Genomic DNA, 16,110 nt, shown 5'->3' with positions numbered 1-16,110 from the left:
ATGGACTCATTGAATAGGTATGATGTATTGCATAGGTATGATGCCATTCATTCTTGATCTACTACTAAAAGGGCCATTTTTTGAACCTGAATTGTACTGCGCATTACATACGAGATATAATTGTTTCTACCTTTTCCCCACCAGAAACCAGGGTGCACATTATACATGTGTAAATACAGTATTTTAAAGCAAACCTGTGGCATATGGATTATAATTGGAGTGGAAAGCTCACCCATTAATATTAATAAATATTTTCATCCAAATGTGATTATAACAATTTTGAAGCATTGGTGAGAGTGTCAGCATCGGTTCCAAGTGTTATCAGCATAGCCCCAATACATTTTACTATGTAATTTTTCCATTGGAACTGTACCATATCAATGTAACAGTTTTACTTTAAGATATTCATAATTGCAAATGGGATAATAATTTAATCACAAAATACATTTCTCCTCATAATTTTTTGCAATCTTATAAACATTATGTATTTTGCACAATTGCCAGAATATCTAGACTTCACGAGTGCTGATAATAAGTAATTAAATTCCAACTACTTTTACTGGAGTTTTGATATTGCGCAAGGTCTGGGAAAGTGCTGCATGATGTTTTCACAAAGTCCAATTATCCTATAAATTATACAAAATTATTTTTTTAAATTTATTTTGCACCAGCATTGTGTGAAAAATGGATTGTGTGATTAAATTACACCTAGTTTAATATTCATATGTAATTCTTGAATATTTTAAAGCAAAAGTATCTGATACCAAAGAGTGGCTAGAAGAGCGACCAAGAGCTACAACTTGTCTCAACATTTGTCCTTTTCAAAGGTAAGTTTGACAGGTTTGGAACCCAGCACAGAAGTTCCACAAATATTCCTAGAAACGCTAGGTAAAACCCCCACCCTCCTGGGAAGCATATCATAAGATCAAAGGCAGGGTAAAAGTGAAAACCGAACCCAAACATGGAACTGCCCGGTTATTGCTGCAGAAATAAAATAAATCGTTCGTTGCCAATTCTTGCTTGAAAGCTCCCGGTGGTAACATAGGTGGACGTTTTCAAACAACAGGCCTCACTAATTCCGAGTCAGGTGCTTGCGGAGTTCTTGGAAAAGAGGTCACTATGAAGTTAGCTTTGTTTTATCGAAGTTAAAGCGGGAAGTGGATTCAGCAATTTCTTGTATTCTTCCCTTCTATGTAAGTCTTTTGTGTTACTGCTGGTATCGGTCAATCGAGGGTTATTTATTTCCACCGAGATTAGATTGGGACTGTACTGCTTTGAATGACAGTACTAAAGAAGAATTATATTACTACTATATTTTTTTAATAATATACATAAAATATTAATCAGGAACTTTACTTTTCAAGTGGACCTAACATTTTTTTATTAAATAAATATTCAATTTTTACTTTTTTGACATTAATTTCCTTGCCACGATGGTTATTTTTATACAAATTTGAGCGGTCTTAACTTCACGTAAGCTAGATGATGAATATTTGATGATGTATCTTGGGCTTTTTAGCATCATTTTACTATTAATGTAATAATAAAAATAACAATATTTATTAATTAATTTACATATGATGAATATACGAGGGTGGATCATTAAGTATCGCACAACATTTTTTTAAAAAGGAAGTTTAATAGGTAAGACAATGTAAATTATACCCATTGAAACCACATCTTTTAGCTACTTTCCGACATAGGAGCCAAGCCTTTCAACATATTTTTCCCATTGTGGCACTAGTTTCATTATACCCTGTTCATAAAACTCCATTAAATGGGAATACAGCCATCTGCGCACAACCGATTGCACTTCATCGGAATTGAAGCGTTGGCCACCTAGGAATTTCTTCATTGGGCCAAACAGATGAAAATCTGAAATGTTGAACTGCCCTGACAAGGTTCTCAGATGGATCCGCCGGTCATTTAGAATTGCTGCTCAATGGCTGTAACATTCAGTTTCGTTGCAGCTTTTACTGTTCGCCCGGAACGTGATGAGTCAACAAGCTTCAGACGGCCTCCTTGAAAGAATGTGCACCACCTGGAGATGTTGCTACGGTCCAAACAGTCTTCCCCATACACGCCCAACATTTCCCTGAGAATTTCACTTGGGTTTTGTCCTTTCGTCCACAAAAAACGAACTACAGCTCTTTGCTTTTCACACGTTAACGACAACAACATGCATGCCAACCTTTTTAAATAGTTCACGCTTCTGCCACAAGAGTTATACCTGATCAAACAAATTCCGTCTCTAGCACGAACTTCAAACCATACATCTGTGAAATTTCAACGTCCCAGCCACAATAACATCGCGGGGAAAAATTGTTGTGCGATACTTAATGATCCACCCTCGTACATATGCATTATATTAACGTATTATTTATAAACACCTATAATATTATTAGTATTATAATCAGAGCTCGAAAAATTCCGATCGCTAGGTCGCCATGGTGACTAAAAATTTCCACCTGGCGACTGTGATCTTTTGCTGTAATATGTACGAAATTTTGTTGATTCTAAGTTCAAATTGCAGTACAGCGTAAGTTAGCAAATGATTTTTTTTTTGTCAACGTTGTAAACATTCCATAGAGTCAGTAACAATTTCTTACCCTTTTGTCCCCCATTTCCTGCTTTCTGAAATAATTTAGCGATGTTTTGAATACCGTGATGCTCAGCATCTTATACAGTGTGTTTCAAATGTCGCACAACCCAAACTTTGTCCAGCTTAGACCTTTAACAGTACAAAAGAGCAAAATTTTGCAGAGAAACACAATTTTATTACCAAAATTTACATTTTGGTAAAAAAAAAACTCGTGCATTTTTTTGTCCCAGCACCAGCACTACACACAACTCACACAATCTCGATGTGAGCTCCCCTGTGGCACGGCAGATGTCGAACCGATATTCCAATTCCATCCAGGTATTCACTATCATTTGAGGGGTCACATTGTTAATCGCCTGACGAATTCTGTTACGCATATCTTCCAAGTTCTTGACAGGCATACTGTAGACTTGGTCCTTGATGAACCACCAAAAGAAAAAGTGTAGGGGGGAAAGATCGACTACCGCGGAGGCCAATCAGATGGTTTAGATCCTCTTCCTATCCATCTTCTAGGAAAATGCTCATCGAGAAATTCTCATACAATGATAGCAAAATGTGCCGGGGCTCCATCTTGTTGGAAAGTGGTTTCTGGAGGCATTTGAGGCACAGCATAATGCTGAAGCATGTCTAAATAATTCGTTCCTCTCACTGTTTCTTCAGCAAAGAAGAACGGGCCTATTATCTTCTATTTCATTAATCCACACCACACATTAACTTTTGACGAGTCTCTCATAATTTCACAAAACTCATGAGGATTGTCACTTCCCCAAATACGGCTATTATGCTTGTTAACTTTGCCACACGTGAGGAATGCAACTTCATCAGAAAAGCACACCTTGTCCAGAAAAGTTGTTGTCAATTTCGGTTAACATTTTGCCCGAAAAGTCTGTCTTTTAGGTTTATGATCAGGATAAATTCGTTGATGTACACCCATAGATGTAACCTTTTGTGCACAACGTCATGGATAGTAGACCGAGTAATGTTGAGCACTAAACTTGCACGTCTTATTGATATTCTTGGACTTCTTGTGAATGCAGTGCAAATCACTTCAATGTTTTCCTCTGATACCTTCTGCTTCGCATACTTCCATTCCAACACAACACTTCCAGTTTCTCTTAGTTGTTTATCCCACTTAACATTACTCAGATAGGAAGGAACATTGTCATGACGTTAAAGATTGAATTCACGCTGAAAAGCACATTGAAAAAGCTTCACAGATTTGTTTTCTGCCAGTGAAAGAACGCAGAACACTTTCTGCTGAACCGTCCACTCTGCCATCTTGGAATTTATGCGAAGTACTGGTGATTCTCGCAAATGGCCACAGTTGCCAGTCCCATACAAACAATAAGTTTCATTTGAAATTGAATCTAACTAAAGTTATACTGTTTTGTAATGTTAAAGGTCTAAGCCGGACACCCTGTATGTGAAGTGTGTTCTCCGTTACATCGGAAAATGTGTTTAAATGCTTGTAACAACCCAAAACTAGATGATGATCCACTTCTTATTTTGTCAACTAGAATTCATGAAATAAATTCAATTAGGCTTTACTTTACTTTGCAATTACTTCTCAAAGCGTAGTTTAAACCCTAAAGATCCTCTGATTTCCATTTTCTCATTTCGCAAAGGTACTTCAAGATACTGCCCATCTGTCAATACCCTTCATATTTGGTGACACATCATCATCATCATCATACATTGTCATTTCCTGCCTCTGACTGAGTTGGCATAGAAGTCAAGCCTCTCCAATTTTCTTCCACCACTCCTCTCTTTCCATGGTATTCCAATCTTGTCCTCTTCTCCTAACACTCTCCGCTGTCTGCTCTTTCCACCAAAATATTGGTGAAAGATAATTACCATATTTAAGTAATTAGTGCATAATGCTCTCTTGCATTTTGTAATGAACAAATCAATACAAATAATGATTTTTTTTAACTTCTCATGTAATTTTTTCATGTCCACAAATTATTCACCTACTTTGTAAGATGTCCAAGACTGTGTATTTGTAAATATTAGTGGAAAATATTGATACCAATTTTACTTTTGTAAGAATCATTATTTATTAGTTGTGATTTTTAAAAACATTATCCTTCAAAACCTGAAATTGCTCTTGAATTGTAGGTCTTAGAGTAGCCACTCTGATCAATACATAAGCAGTACTGTATGTGGAACTTGAAGTAAATAAATAAATAAGCTACAACAGATTTCACTGGCAGGCCCAGATCCTCAAAATGCCCTCAAATGATAGAACTTGGTTTTAGAAAGTGAATACTATTCACTAAATATATCATCTTAATGTTAGTTAACCAGATGTGCATAATGCAATCCCGAGTCTTTTTTTTAAATTATTCATTGTAATTTTTTGTCATTGCAGGTAGACCAAAAGGTGTTTGAGGATGTGCCTACATTTAATTCCATTGAGTCGACTGTTTTCGATGCTGCCTATACAACCAGTGACAACCTGTTGATTTTTGTTCCTCCTGACGTACGGAAGGTATGCATGTCCCTCCTACCAATTCTTCGTGTGGTTCGTCAGCACACGGATTCTAAGGGAGACATTTTTAAGCATAGATTTAAGGTTAGTATCCTCATGTAGGCAAATTTTGCTTGCAAATACAGGGTGTCAAACTTAAAACTCTTAAAACTCGTTAAGTAAATTGTTGTACATTTGATGAATTGTTGTACATTTGACGAATTTGTAATTTTTATTTATTTGTAAACTAATTTGATACAGAAAGTGTTTTGTATCTGAAAAGAAATAGTTTAAGAAATAGCATAGCTCGCATTTGGAACCATATTTTCACTCTAAAAATATACTAGAAACAGTAGGACTGAGTATTAGCCGAACACCAGTGGTATCAGTATCCTAAAGTATTGACTGGAATTTAATAACTGATAATGGCCAGTATTTTTTGAGGGGTCTGCAGAAATGCTACGTGGCACTTTCCCAGAGTCTAAAAATTGTGGAAATTATGCAAAAGACATACATTGGTAAGGGTAAGGGTTGGACTTACATGAAATTCTAACCAATATTGATCAAGTTTCAAGTGCCAGTACTGATAACCTATATATCCCTAATAGGATATAAAATTAGAAATGTTCCATTTTGAGTCCTCTCCAGTGGCTTATTCTAAAATAAAGACCTGTAACCTTTGAAATGGCGTAATTTTGTTGCCATTAGAGTTGCCACCCTGATTATGTAAAAATCATCATCATCCTTCTCTGTTTCCTGCCTCTGGCTGGGTCAGCATAGAAGTCAAGCCTCTCCATTTTCTTCTGTTCTTCCACCACTCCTCTCTTTCCACGGTGTTCTAATCTTGTCCTCTTCTACTAACATTCTCCACTATCTGCTCTTTCCATCAGCATCTTCATCTCCCCTTTGGCTTTATTCCCACTTTTTGTGCATTGTAAGCTCTTACTGGCAGTCTTTCTGCATCCATCCTCTTCATGTGTCCAAACCATCTCATCTGTGCGTAGGCATAGTTTTGCCCGACCACGTGGAGGGGCTAGCTGGGGCTAACTTTATTCATGCTTTTATCCATTACAAAAATTCATGTCGAGTATTCTCCTTGGGAGACAGGTGATCCTCACGTTATCTTATCCAAAAGAATTGAAATTGTTGAAAGGAATAAATATGCTAATATTGATGGTTGCAAAATTATTAAACATTGGTACTTATCAAATTATAATTCTGCAAGGCATTAAAAAATCACAATCTACATAGGTAATGGAATAGTAAAAATTTAAATTTCCTTAATTTCACATTTTCCTCATTTTACTACAACTTAGAACCACTTGCGACTAGATTCGTGAAGAAAACTTTACAATATTACAACAATTACCTATTTGTCTTATCCAAAACTTATGCAGATGTGCTCTGTTTTTGCTCATCTGCATAAATTCCGGAAAATATCCGTCTCTGTCATCTATAATTTCCCTTTCTATGTTCAACAGTGATACGGAAGAAACTTTATCTTGCCCATAGTTGACCTTTATCCATGTTTTAATATGTCTCATTGCAGAAAAAGACAGTTCAGCTGTAGCTGAATACACTGGCAGTCTTCCATAGGTATTTAAACAAATCTACGTCAATTGAAAATGATCACCTATCCAGGGTGTGATTTATGATTCTATCAGAGGGGAGAGAGGGAATGAACATAGTTGGTTTGTATCTTAATAATCTTATAAATGTTTGCAAATGATCCCCAGAATACTATTTAGTGGGCTGTAATTAGTTTCCATTCATTTAAACCTCACATGCAGATCTTTTTTACCATTATACTATGCATGCTTATAATTGGACGTTAATTAATAAAAGGCCACCCACAGGATTTTTCTCGGGTGGCAGCAGTAATCAGGGTGGCGACAGACCTGGAAAACCTGGAAAACCGGGAAAAGTCAGGGAATTTGAGGTGTCAAAAAAAGTCAGGGAAATGTCAGGGAATTTCATCTTCATTGACTTCGAACACTCTTTTGACGAAAATTGTTATAACTCTGGCACTATGGGAGCAATCTACTTCGGATAACTTTTGTTTTTCAGCTAAAACATCAGCGCATGCAACGGTGTACAATTTAGAACACCTGACCGAGGAAGGGGGGTTTGGGGGGCACGTCCCCCGAATTTCAATGGAAAAAACAAAAATCTGGAGTTTGCCCCCTCCTCCCACTATTTTGGGGAGAAGGCGCGAACTTTAGTATTCTTTTCAAAGAATGGACATTTCTCAAGAGAATGAAACATGTTTTATATTCTTGGGTGCCATACAAGTTGAATAATAAGCCAAAATGTGATTTTTTTTTTACGGAAAATAGGTAATTTGCATTTTTGGAGGAAAATTGTTATAACTCGGGCACTAAGGGAGCAATCTACTTCGGTTTTTTTTTTTGCAGATAAAACATCATAGCATGCAACCTTGTACAATTCAGAACGCCGAACGGAAGAAGGGGGGTTTGGGGGGTGCGACCCCGAATTTCAATGGGAAAAACAAAAATCTGGAGTTTGCTACATTCTTTTCAAAGAATGGACATTTCTCAAGAGAATGAAACATGTTTCATGTTCTTGGGTGCCATACAAGTTGAATAATAAGCCAAAATGTGATTTTTTTTATTTTTATTTTTTTTTAATTTTTTTTTACAAAAAATAGGTAATTTGTATGTTTGGAGGAAAATTGTTATAACTCGGGCACTATGGGAGCAATCTACTTCGGATAAGTTTTGGTTTTCAGATAAAACATCATAGCATGCAACCGTGTACAATTTGAACCGAGAAAGGGGGGTTTGGGGGCGCAACCACCGAATTTCAATGAAAAAAAAATCTGGAGTTTACCTCCTCTTCTCCTGCTGTTTTGGGGAGAAGGCACAAACCTTAGTATTCTCTTCAAAGAATGGACGTTTCCAAAGAGATTGAAACATGTATCATGTTCCTGGGTGCCATATAAGTTGAAAAATGAGCCAAAATTTGAAACTCTGTTTGGAAATGTGGCATGGATATGTTGCGGAGAGGGGGGAGGTTGGTCATCAATATGAATTTCCCAGGCTTACTGCAGACCTGTGTCAGAGTTTCCACCCAAACAAAAAGAGTATGAAGGTCCAAAAAGCACATTCATTTCGTAATCAGCACCATGATACCATATGGTATCATCGGGCGAGTACGACCTTACTCTGATGATACCATATGGTTGGTATCATCGGAGGAGTAAAGGTTAAGCCTCTAAATATTACGTTGAAAATGCATTGAATTATCATTTTTTCTTGTCCGTATGGGAGTAGTAAGGGGACTTGTCAACCGATGGAGGGTATAAGAGCGGGTGGCGCCATCCGATAGTTGTCGGACGTCGTAGTAAGGCATTTTGTTGGGCAAACTGAAGGAACATGGAAACAAATATGTTCATTGATACATACGATTTTTGTCGAATATCGCCACCCGACAAAGTATCTCACTACAACATGCGACAGAATTTGCATGAACTGCAAGATCCGACAAAAATCGCATGCATAAACAAGAAGAGCTTTAGACTGCAAATATGCTGCTGGAATTTATTTACTCTTCTGGCTCACTTCACCTTATTTAATGTAGCAGTGCTTACGGAGGCTTTCTTTTATCATCCTGACGTATTACTGGTTTCGCACAAGTTAATATACGTTTACAATGACATTGCAATATTCTTAGATATCAAGAAGAATCCAACCAAACTGGATATATATTGAATACTATCACGAAAAAGTGAAACATAAAACTGCATTGGTGAACGTTATAAAAATTGGCAAGTGCATGCTCCCAACCTCAAATTTACTGCAACACTAGTATTACAATGAAAATAAATGCATGCAACCTTGTATGTCCTGTCTGTTAAATCTCATGAGAGATGGTCTTAAATCTCTCACTGAGTGAAGTTAATGTCCAAATTATGAAATAAAATACTAATAATAAATACGTAAATATTTTAATATCATATTTACTCGAATCATTCAATCATAACAGCAAATCACTTCCTTCAAGAATTGACTTTTCTCTGCCAGCCCTGCTAAATTTTCACTTTCCATCTACTGATTTATACGAGGGGTGGCCAGAAAGTAATTTCCAATTAGTAGGTACATTGATTTTTCGCAAACGCCAAAACTGTGAAAAATGGTAATTGCTGCGAAATTATGTATAGGAATGTGCAGTGATGTTTGGACACATTTTTCGCCCGTTCGAAATATCGAAATAATGCGAATTTGGCAAAAAAAAGAATTGTTGGCATTTTTAGCGATTTTTTTTAAAGAAATGTCCTAAAACAATGAAAAGTTCCATGAAATCCAACATCCTTGTCTTTTCTAGGCCATGTTTGTGTACATAGAACATGCAAGTTTTCCAACATTTTACTCAAGAGTAAACTATAGAGTTATACGTACATGGAATAATTCCGACAGCCACATTAAATCATTTATTTCCCACGATTTTTTCAACTTCTATCAAAACCATTTGCATCACAAAGCAAAGTGGCAGGGTTCTAACAGGAGATCGAGTGCGTATCTACCGTCACACGGGAGCCACAGCTTCGTATTTGTCGCACGAGATATGTTTTGAATTACCAAGCTAAGTGCGCACTATCGGCATTTGTCGAGCGAGTAATAATGGAGCTCAAGTCGTTAGGGCATCTGACTACTATGCGAGAGACCCGGGGTCGATCCCCTGCGGGGGAGAAGCAGGATGTTTTCCACCTATTGAAATTGCTCTGGCACCCACCCAGCATCATATGAAGCTAGTACCTTGAGGAAACTTTGAGGGATAAAGGTAGCTAGGAGTGTGGTGCTGATCACATCACCCCCACCTTCAGCCGTGATCAAGAAAGTGTGGGGCACTAACTCCACACCAAAATTCCATTATCTAAAATCCTTACCTTAAAATTAATAAAGGGGTATGGAAAATAATTTTCCCAAAATAACTTTCAAGATATCAAACTCTTGCGAAGAGGCGTATGCCATATGACTTTCAATTTGAAACAGTAGTTTAAAAACATCATGAAGGTATAATTTCAGATATTTGCCAGAATATGCACTAAAATGAAAATGTGAATTTTGGGAAAAATAACACCGTATAGTAAAAAATAAAAAATTTGAAAATACACCAATTTGAAAAAAAATAACAAAATATCAAGGTCCCTACCAATTAGGCATAAATAATACAAGAATATCAGTTGTAATTTATTGTATTAGTAACAGTGAGTCCTAACCTAATTTTCGGCATAATCACCACCGTTGTTCTGGCATGTGTCGTAGCATGGCACTAAATTTTGTATGCCCATGGTATATGTGTATGACAGCAAAGACTGGAACTATCTCTACCACAATGTAACTGTCAGATCCTTGCCCTGCCAGAAACCTCTTCAGTTAAACAAAGAGATGAAAGTCGGTACATTCAATTCAATTCAATTCAATTTTCCTTTATTAAAGGGCGAGGTTCAGCCTGTGGCTGTTCTACCACCTAACCCCGATGGGTACATATACATACTAAATACATTCTACCTACTAAATGTTTGTACAATAACAAACAAGGAAGAAAGAGAGAAACATAAAGAAGACACAAAAAGAACAAATACAAAATTGAGAACAAAGGCTCGTCTACACACTAAAAATAATAATAAAAAGATTGAAAACAAATACACAAGGATACACAAATTAATTGACACAATTGTGCTTGGTGTGATATGGTTAAGAATAATACAAATTAATATTAATGTTATGTGTAAAAAAAAAAACATATAAATGTTCTTAATATGCGAGAAAGGACAAAATATTGTTAAGGGTTGGCAACATGTAAGGGGAAAAGTAAACAAGCAAAATGAAGATGAAAATACTTGTTATTAGGAAGTTGGTTCTGATATGCGAGCTATTATTCGTGAGTGCTGGAACACAGATATTGTTCATTTAACAATAGAGTTTTTAGTTTGTCTTTGAAGTTGTTGCGATTAGTGAGGGACGTCATGGAAGGAGGAAGTTCATTCCACGCTCTTGCAGCTGAATACGTAAATGATGATTCGAAAAGCACTAGTGTGTGCTTTGGAAGTTCAAGTTTCGATTTTCCCCTTGTTTTGTAATCATGTATTTCCCTTCTGAATTTTAATTTCTGGAATAGGTTTCTAGGTGTTTTGGTTTGTAAAAGATTATGAATAAAACAACACAGATGTAATTTTCGGCGTCTGGTCATGTTCAACATTTTGTTTGCGTTTAGGGTTGGGAGGATATGATCGTATTTTCTTATATGGTACACGAAACGAAAACATGAATTTTGGACTTTCTGGATTTTGGTTTTGTTTCGAACGGATAGATTTGGTCCGAAAATTAAGTCGCAGTAGTCCAGTAAAGGAAAGATAAGTGATTGGATTAGTCTCATTTTAATCTCTGTTTTTAGGCATTCTTTAAAGCTGTACAGCGATCTTAGCACGGCGTAAGCTTTTTTTAATTTGTTCTTGTACATGAATATCCCAGTTAAGGTGTTCATCGAAAATGACGCCTAGATTTTTCACATTTGTTGAATAAGGGATTATAGATGTGTCTAGTTTGATGCATATCTCCTTAGGATTTATCAGAGAGAGACTATTTCGGGAACCAATAAGAGAGAAAGTTGATTTTTGTGGGTTTATTTTTAGACCGTTACTTTTACACCAGGTATTTATGTTGGATAAATCAACATTGAGTAACGCTAAGGCTGCATCCGGCGATTTCGGTGGAAAAGGAATTTGTAGCTGAGTGTCATCTGCGTAAAAATGAACTTTACTGTGATTGATTACGGTAGGTAAGTCGGCTGTAAAAATGGTATAGAGGAGAGGAGCTAGAATGGATCCCTGTGGGACACCAGTTTCCAATGGCAGGGTGCGAGAGAGGGGGGGCGTGGCAGCGTTTATGAATACTCTCTGTTGTCTGTTGTTCAGATACGACCTAAACCATCGAAGAGCGGGAGGTGAAAAATTGTAGTATTTTAATTTGCTCAAGAGCAGGTCATGATGGACACTGTCAAAGGCTTTAGTGAGATCCAGTAATACTAACGCTACTGCCATTCTCTTGTCGATTGATCGTAATAAATCGTCAGTTACTTTAAGTAAAGCCGTTGCCGTGCTGTGTGAGGGACGGAAACCGGATTGACATTTCGGAAGCAGATCTAGGTCATTAACGTGTTTGCGAGTTTGCTTGTTAACAATTTTTTCAGTGATTTTGGAAAATATAGGTAGGAGACTTATTGGTCGAAGGTCATTCAGGGACGTTATTACTTTTTTCTTTGGTATCGGAACAACACGTGCTGTCTTCCAGCTGGTCGGGTATTGTCCAGTCCGGAATGAGAAATTTACGATGTGCGTCAGGGGACGTAAGATGTGCGGTAATAACAGTTTAATCATTTTTATAGATATTCCATCATTACCAGATGCATTGGATGATATTTCGTTTATAGCTTTCATTGTTTCGGCTTCGTTTATTTCTTGCAGGTGGAAAGTTTGAGTGCTTTCGTTAAAAGTGTTGCCATCGAAGAACTCTCGAGTTTTGTTAACGGCATCTTCGGAGACATTCGCTTTGCTGCATACGCTAGAAAAATGCCGGTTAATTGAATCTACGTTTATCAGGTCGGAAGGTATCTCGTTGTTTATATTTTTACTATATACACCCCACGTTTTTATTTTTTTCCACAACTCTTTGCTGTTATTGTTGCATCCGAGGTGATGATTAAAATATGCTTTCTTTTCTTGCCGTTGGACCGAGGTGGTGAAGTTTCTCAGCTCTTTGTAATAGTCCCAGTTTGCCTGGGATTTTGTGCGCTTATATTTTATTAAGGCATTGTCACGGAGTTTCATGAGCAGTTTTGTATTTTCAGATATCCACGGAGAGTTTTTTGATTTTATTAATTTAGTTTCAAGGGGCGCATGCTTGTCGAAGAGATTTATTACGTTTTGAGTAACGAAGTGAACTTTATCATCGATGTTGTCGAAGCTATCAATTTGCATCCATTCAATTGTTGCAGCATCCCTATCGAATATCTCTTTGTCGAGGGTAGAGAAGTTTCTAGATTTGATAAACTGTTTAATTAATTTTGGTTTTTCGATGGCAAGTGTCGCATTTACTAGACAGTGGTCGGAAGTTCCGACGGGAGCTGTTACGTTAAATGAGCGTACAAGATCCGGGTCATCCGTTATTACCACATCGAGGAGTGATTGGGTGGTTGCCGTTATTCTGGTTGGTCGGTTAATGATCTGGACCATGCCGAAAGAGTCGATTATTGATTGTAAATATACTGTTTCTGGTTTATGGGGAGAAAGGAAATCTGCGTTTACGTCGCCTAAAATAAGTAATTTGTGAACGAGTGGAAAAACTTCCGAGATCGTCGTTTCTAGGCGCGATAATTTTGTATACGATATATTAGGGGCTTTGTACACACCAATTATTCCCAGAGTTAGATGCTGGAGCTTCACAGTTACGCTAATCATTTCGACTTCGTCGTCATTTTCGTTGCAAGAGGGAATGATCTTGACATTTAGGTCTTTACGGTAATACAAGATTAGGCCACCCCCACCCTTTGTTGTTCTATCCTTTTTTATTGCTGCGTAACCCGGTATGGTGAAGGTCGAGGCGAGGGCTTCGCGGAAAGACCAGCTCTCGGTGACCAGGAAGATATCGAAAGCCGACTCGAGCACCGTGGTCGCCAACTCCTCTAATTTTGGTGACGACAAGGACCTGACGTTCGCTTGAGCGAGGGTCAGGAAGGGTGGCCTTGGGGGGCGATGACCGGGAGGGAGGAAACCGTTAGTTGCAAGAATTTCAGGCGGTGGAGTCGACATCAGGAAGAAAACAAAGACAGGGGTACCATTTGTTGCGAGCTTGAGGGAAATCGAACCTTCCCTTCCATAACGTCATAGCGTATTTTAGCATTATTTCAAATATGAATGTAGGTGCAAATTGGGAGAAGAAAGACATAAGGAAATTCGGGTACTTACATGTTGCCTTCTTGTGAAGTCTTGGATGTTCGTGAATCACAGGTATATTTGACGCTAAAACATCACTCAAAGAAAACTGTATGAAATAATCACTTGCACACGTAATCATAATCACACGCAGAGAAACATAAACATTCGCATAAAGGGATATGGTTGACACACAAGACACACACAATGGGCATAATAGGGAAACGATTTCAAACACACGTTCATAATACATATAACTAAGAAATAAAATGAGGATGGTCATCACGGATATACACTTTGATTATACACTTAAGTTTGTGGGAGGAAAAAAAACTAGTAATAATAATAATAATAAAAAGATATAGAATGATAAAAATAAAAGAAATATTAAAAGAATTTCAATGTAAACCGGTTACTAATCTTAAAGTGGCTAAGGAGTCCGAGCAGTCTTGTTTACGGGTCTAGTCTTTTGAGGGGTAAGGCTCAGGGGCCAATCGGGATAGTTCCTTCATTCTTGTAATAGTGAGTTTCCGCCCGGTAGCGGTGCGCACCACGATCCTGCCGTCTTCCGTGTAGCACGCGCGGTGACCGAACTTCTCTTTCGCCGCCCGCAGCATCTCCTGTCGCACTGGAGTCAGCGACTCGGTGATGTAGATTCGCGACCCGGCTTCTTTTAGCTGTTTCTTCGCCGACCACACGGAGTGCCTGGTTTTGTAGGTTGCGAATTTAACAATAATGCAGCGTTTTCCTTCCTGCACGGCCTCGGCCATGCTACGGTTTGGTTTTCCCAAACGATGGCACCTCGCGATCTGGTCACTCTTGATATCGACGTGCATCTTATTTCGGAATAAGTCCAGGACCTTCTCCTCCACGTTCTCCTGGACGTTCTCCTGCACTCCGTGAATAAGAAGACACTCACGCCTTGAATACTGTTCCAAATCGTCCAGCCTATCTTCTTGGGATTCTATCCTATCCAATAAATAATGGAAGTCTTCCTTTTGCACTTTGAAACTTTCCTCCAACCGTGCCTCCAATTTACTCAGCTCGTCTTTGAGTTTCTTCATTCCTTCGGAATCGTACGTAGCACTTAGGTCCCCGCTTCTTGACTGTGTTTCATTATCAATTTTTAGTTTGAAACTGTCCAGCTCGCCACGCACCTGCTTTTCGAAGCTTTCCAGCCGGTCGCCGAGTTCCTTGGCCACAGCACGAGACATCTTGGGTTGGTACGCGTGAAGCACAGTGGTTATGGCTTGCGACGAGCGTCAGATAATTATTCCAGTATTTTCTGTTAATTAACGTTGAAGTTGCACTTGCACACGTCAGTCCTGAACCTTGACACTACCTCTTCCTTGTGTGAAGATAAGAATCAGCCAGCAGCCCGATGTCCAGCAGAATTTTACAATCTTCTCCGGAGCCGATCAGCACGTCCTTAGCACACTTCCGCCATTAACAAGACTGACTGAAGGCCAGGGCTGTATGTACAGGGAGTGGTCTAAGATCTCTCACCTGAAGTGATGCAAAGTGCCCATGTGTACTCAGCTGTATGGGGTTGTGCACATTCGATTGGCCTTCCGTGAATTGTCTGCACCATCGTCTGACCATACTATCACTCACGACGTCCGGTCTGCACAACTCACACGATTGCTGGTGGCTCTGGGCCAAATTCTGAGCGTGCAATGTAGGCTACATCGCAGTCGGTGGGAGACTGTATTAGAGCTGCATTCTTTAACCTAGAACTGTCCTAAACCGGCTATATTGCAACTGTACCAGATTACAGCTACATGCCACTTCAGCCTGCCTGCCTGCATGTGTGTTTGTCGCTCTCCGACCACTAGTGCTGCGTATAGGCACCATTGGAGCTTTTTTCAGGATGCTCCTCGTATATGAACTTTCAGCAGCTTTTATTATTTTTTTATTATTATTATTATTCCTGTTTTAATGTGTTGGTTAGCTAAATCAAGTACCTATACAGTGCAATTCTATAAATTCCTTGCGTTAAATTTCTAATACTTAATACCCTTTTCGTCAGCATTAATGGTATAACTCCATGTTGTCAGTTTCACAGCACTTCACTTGGATATACTG

At 38.4% G+C, this 16,110-nt stretch overlaps 1 protein-coding gene across 1 annotated transcript in view; it reads left to right on the top strand.

The window, feature by feature from the left end:
- Positions 1–16,110, top strand: part of LOC145988904 (activating signal cointegrator 1 complex subunit 3-like) — a 209,003-nt gene that overhangs the window by 74,590 nt on the left and 118,303 nt on the right. Inside the window, exon 8 of the mRNA XM_083124197.1 lies at positions 4,974–5,177. Within this exon, the coding sequence (XP_082980323.1) occupies positions 4,974–5,177 (204 nt within the window). The remainder of the gene's footprint in view (positions 1–4,973; positions 5,178–16,110) is intronic.

This window comes from Lepisma saccharinum, chromosome 6 (genome assembly GCF_977018435.1).
Source record: "Lepisma saccharinum chromosome 6, izLepSacc3.1, whole genome shotgun sequence".
NCBI lineage: Eukaryota > Metazoa > Arthropoda > Insecta > Zygentoma > Lepismatidae > Lepisma > Lepisma saccharinum.
Note: the sequence above shows the minus strand (reverse complement) of the source record. Positions and strands in the feature narration are given on the sequence as shown.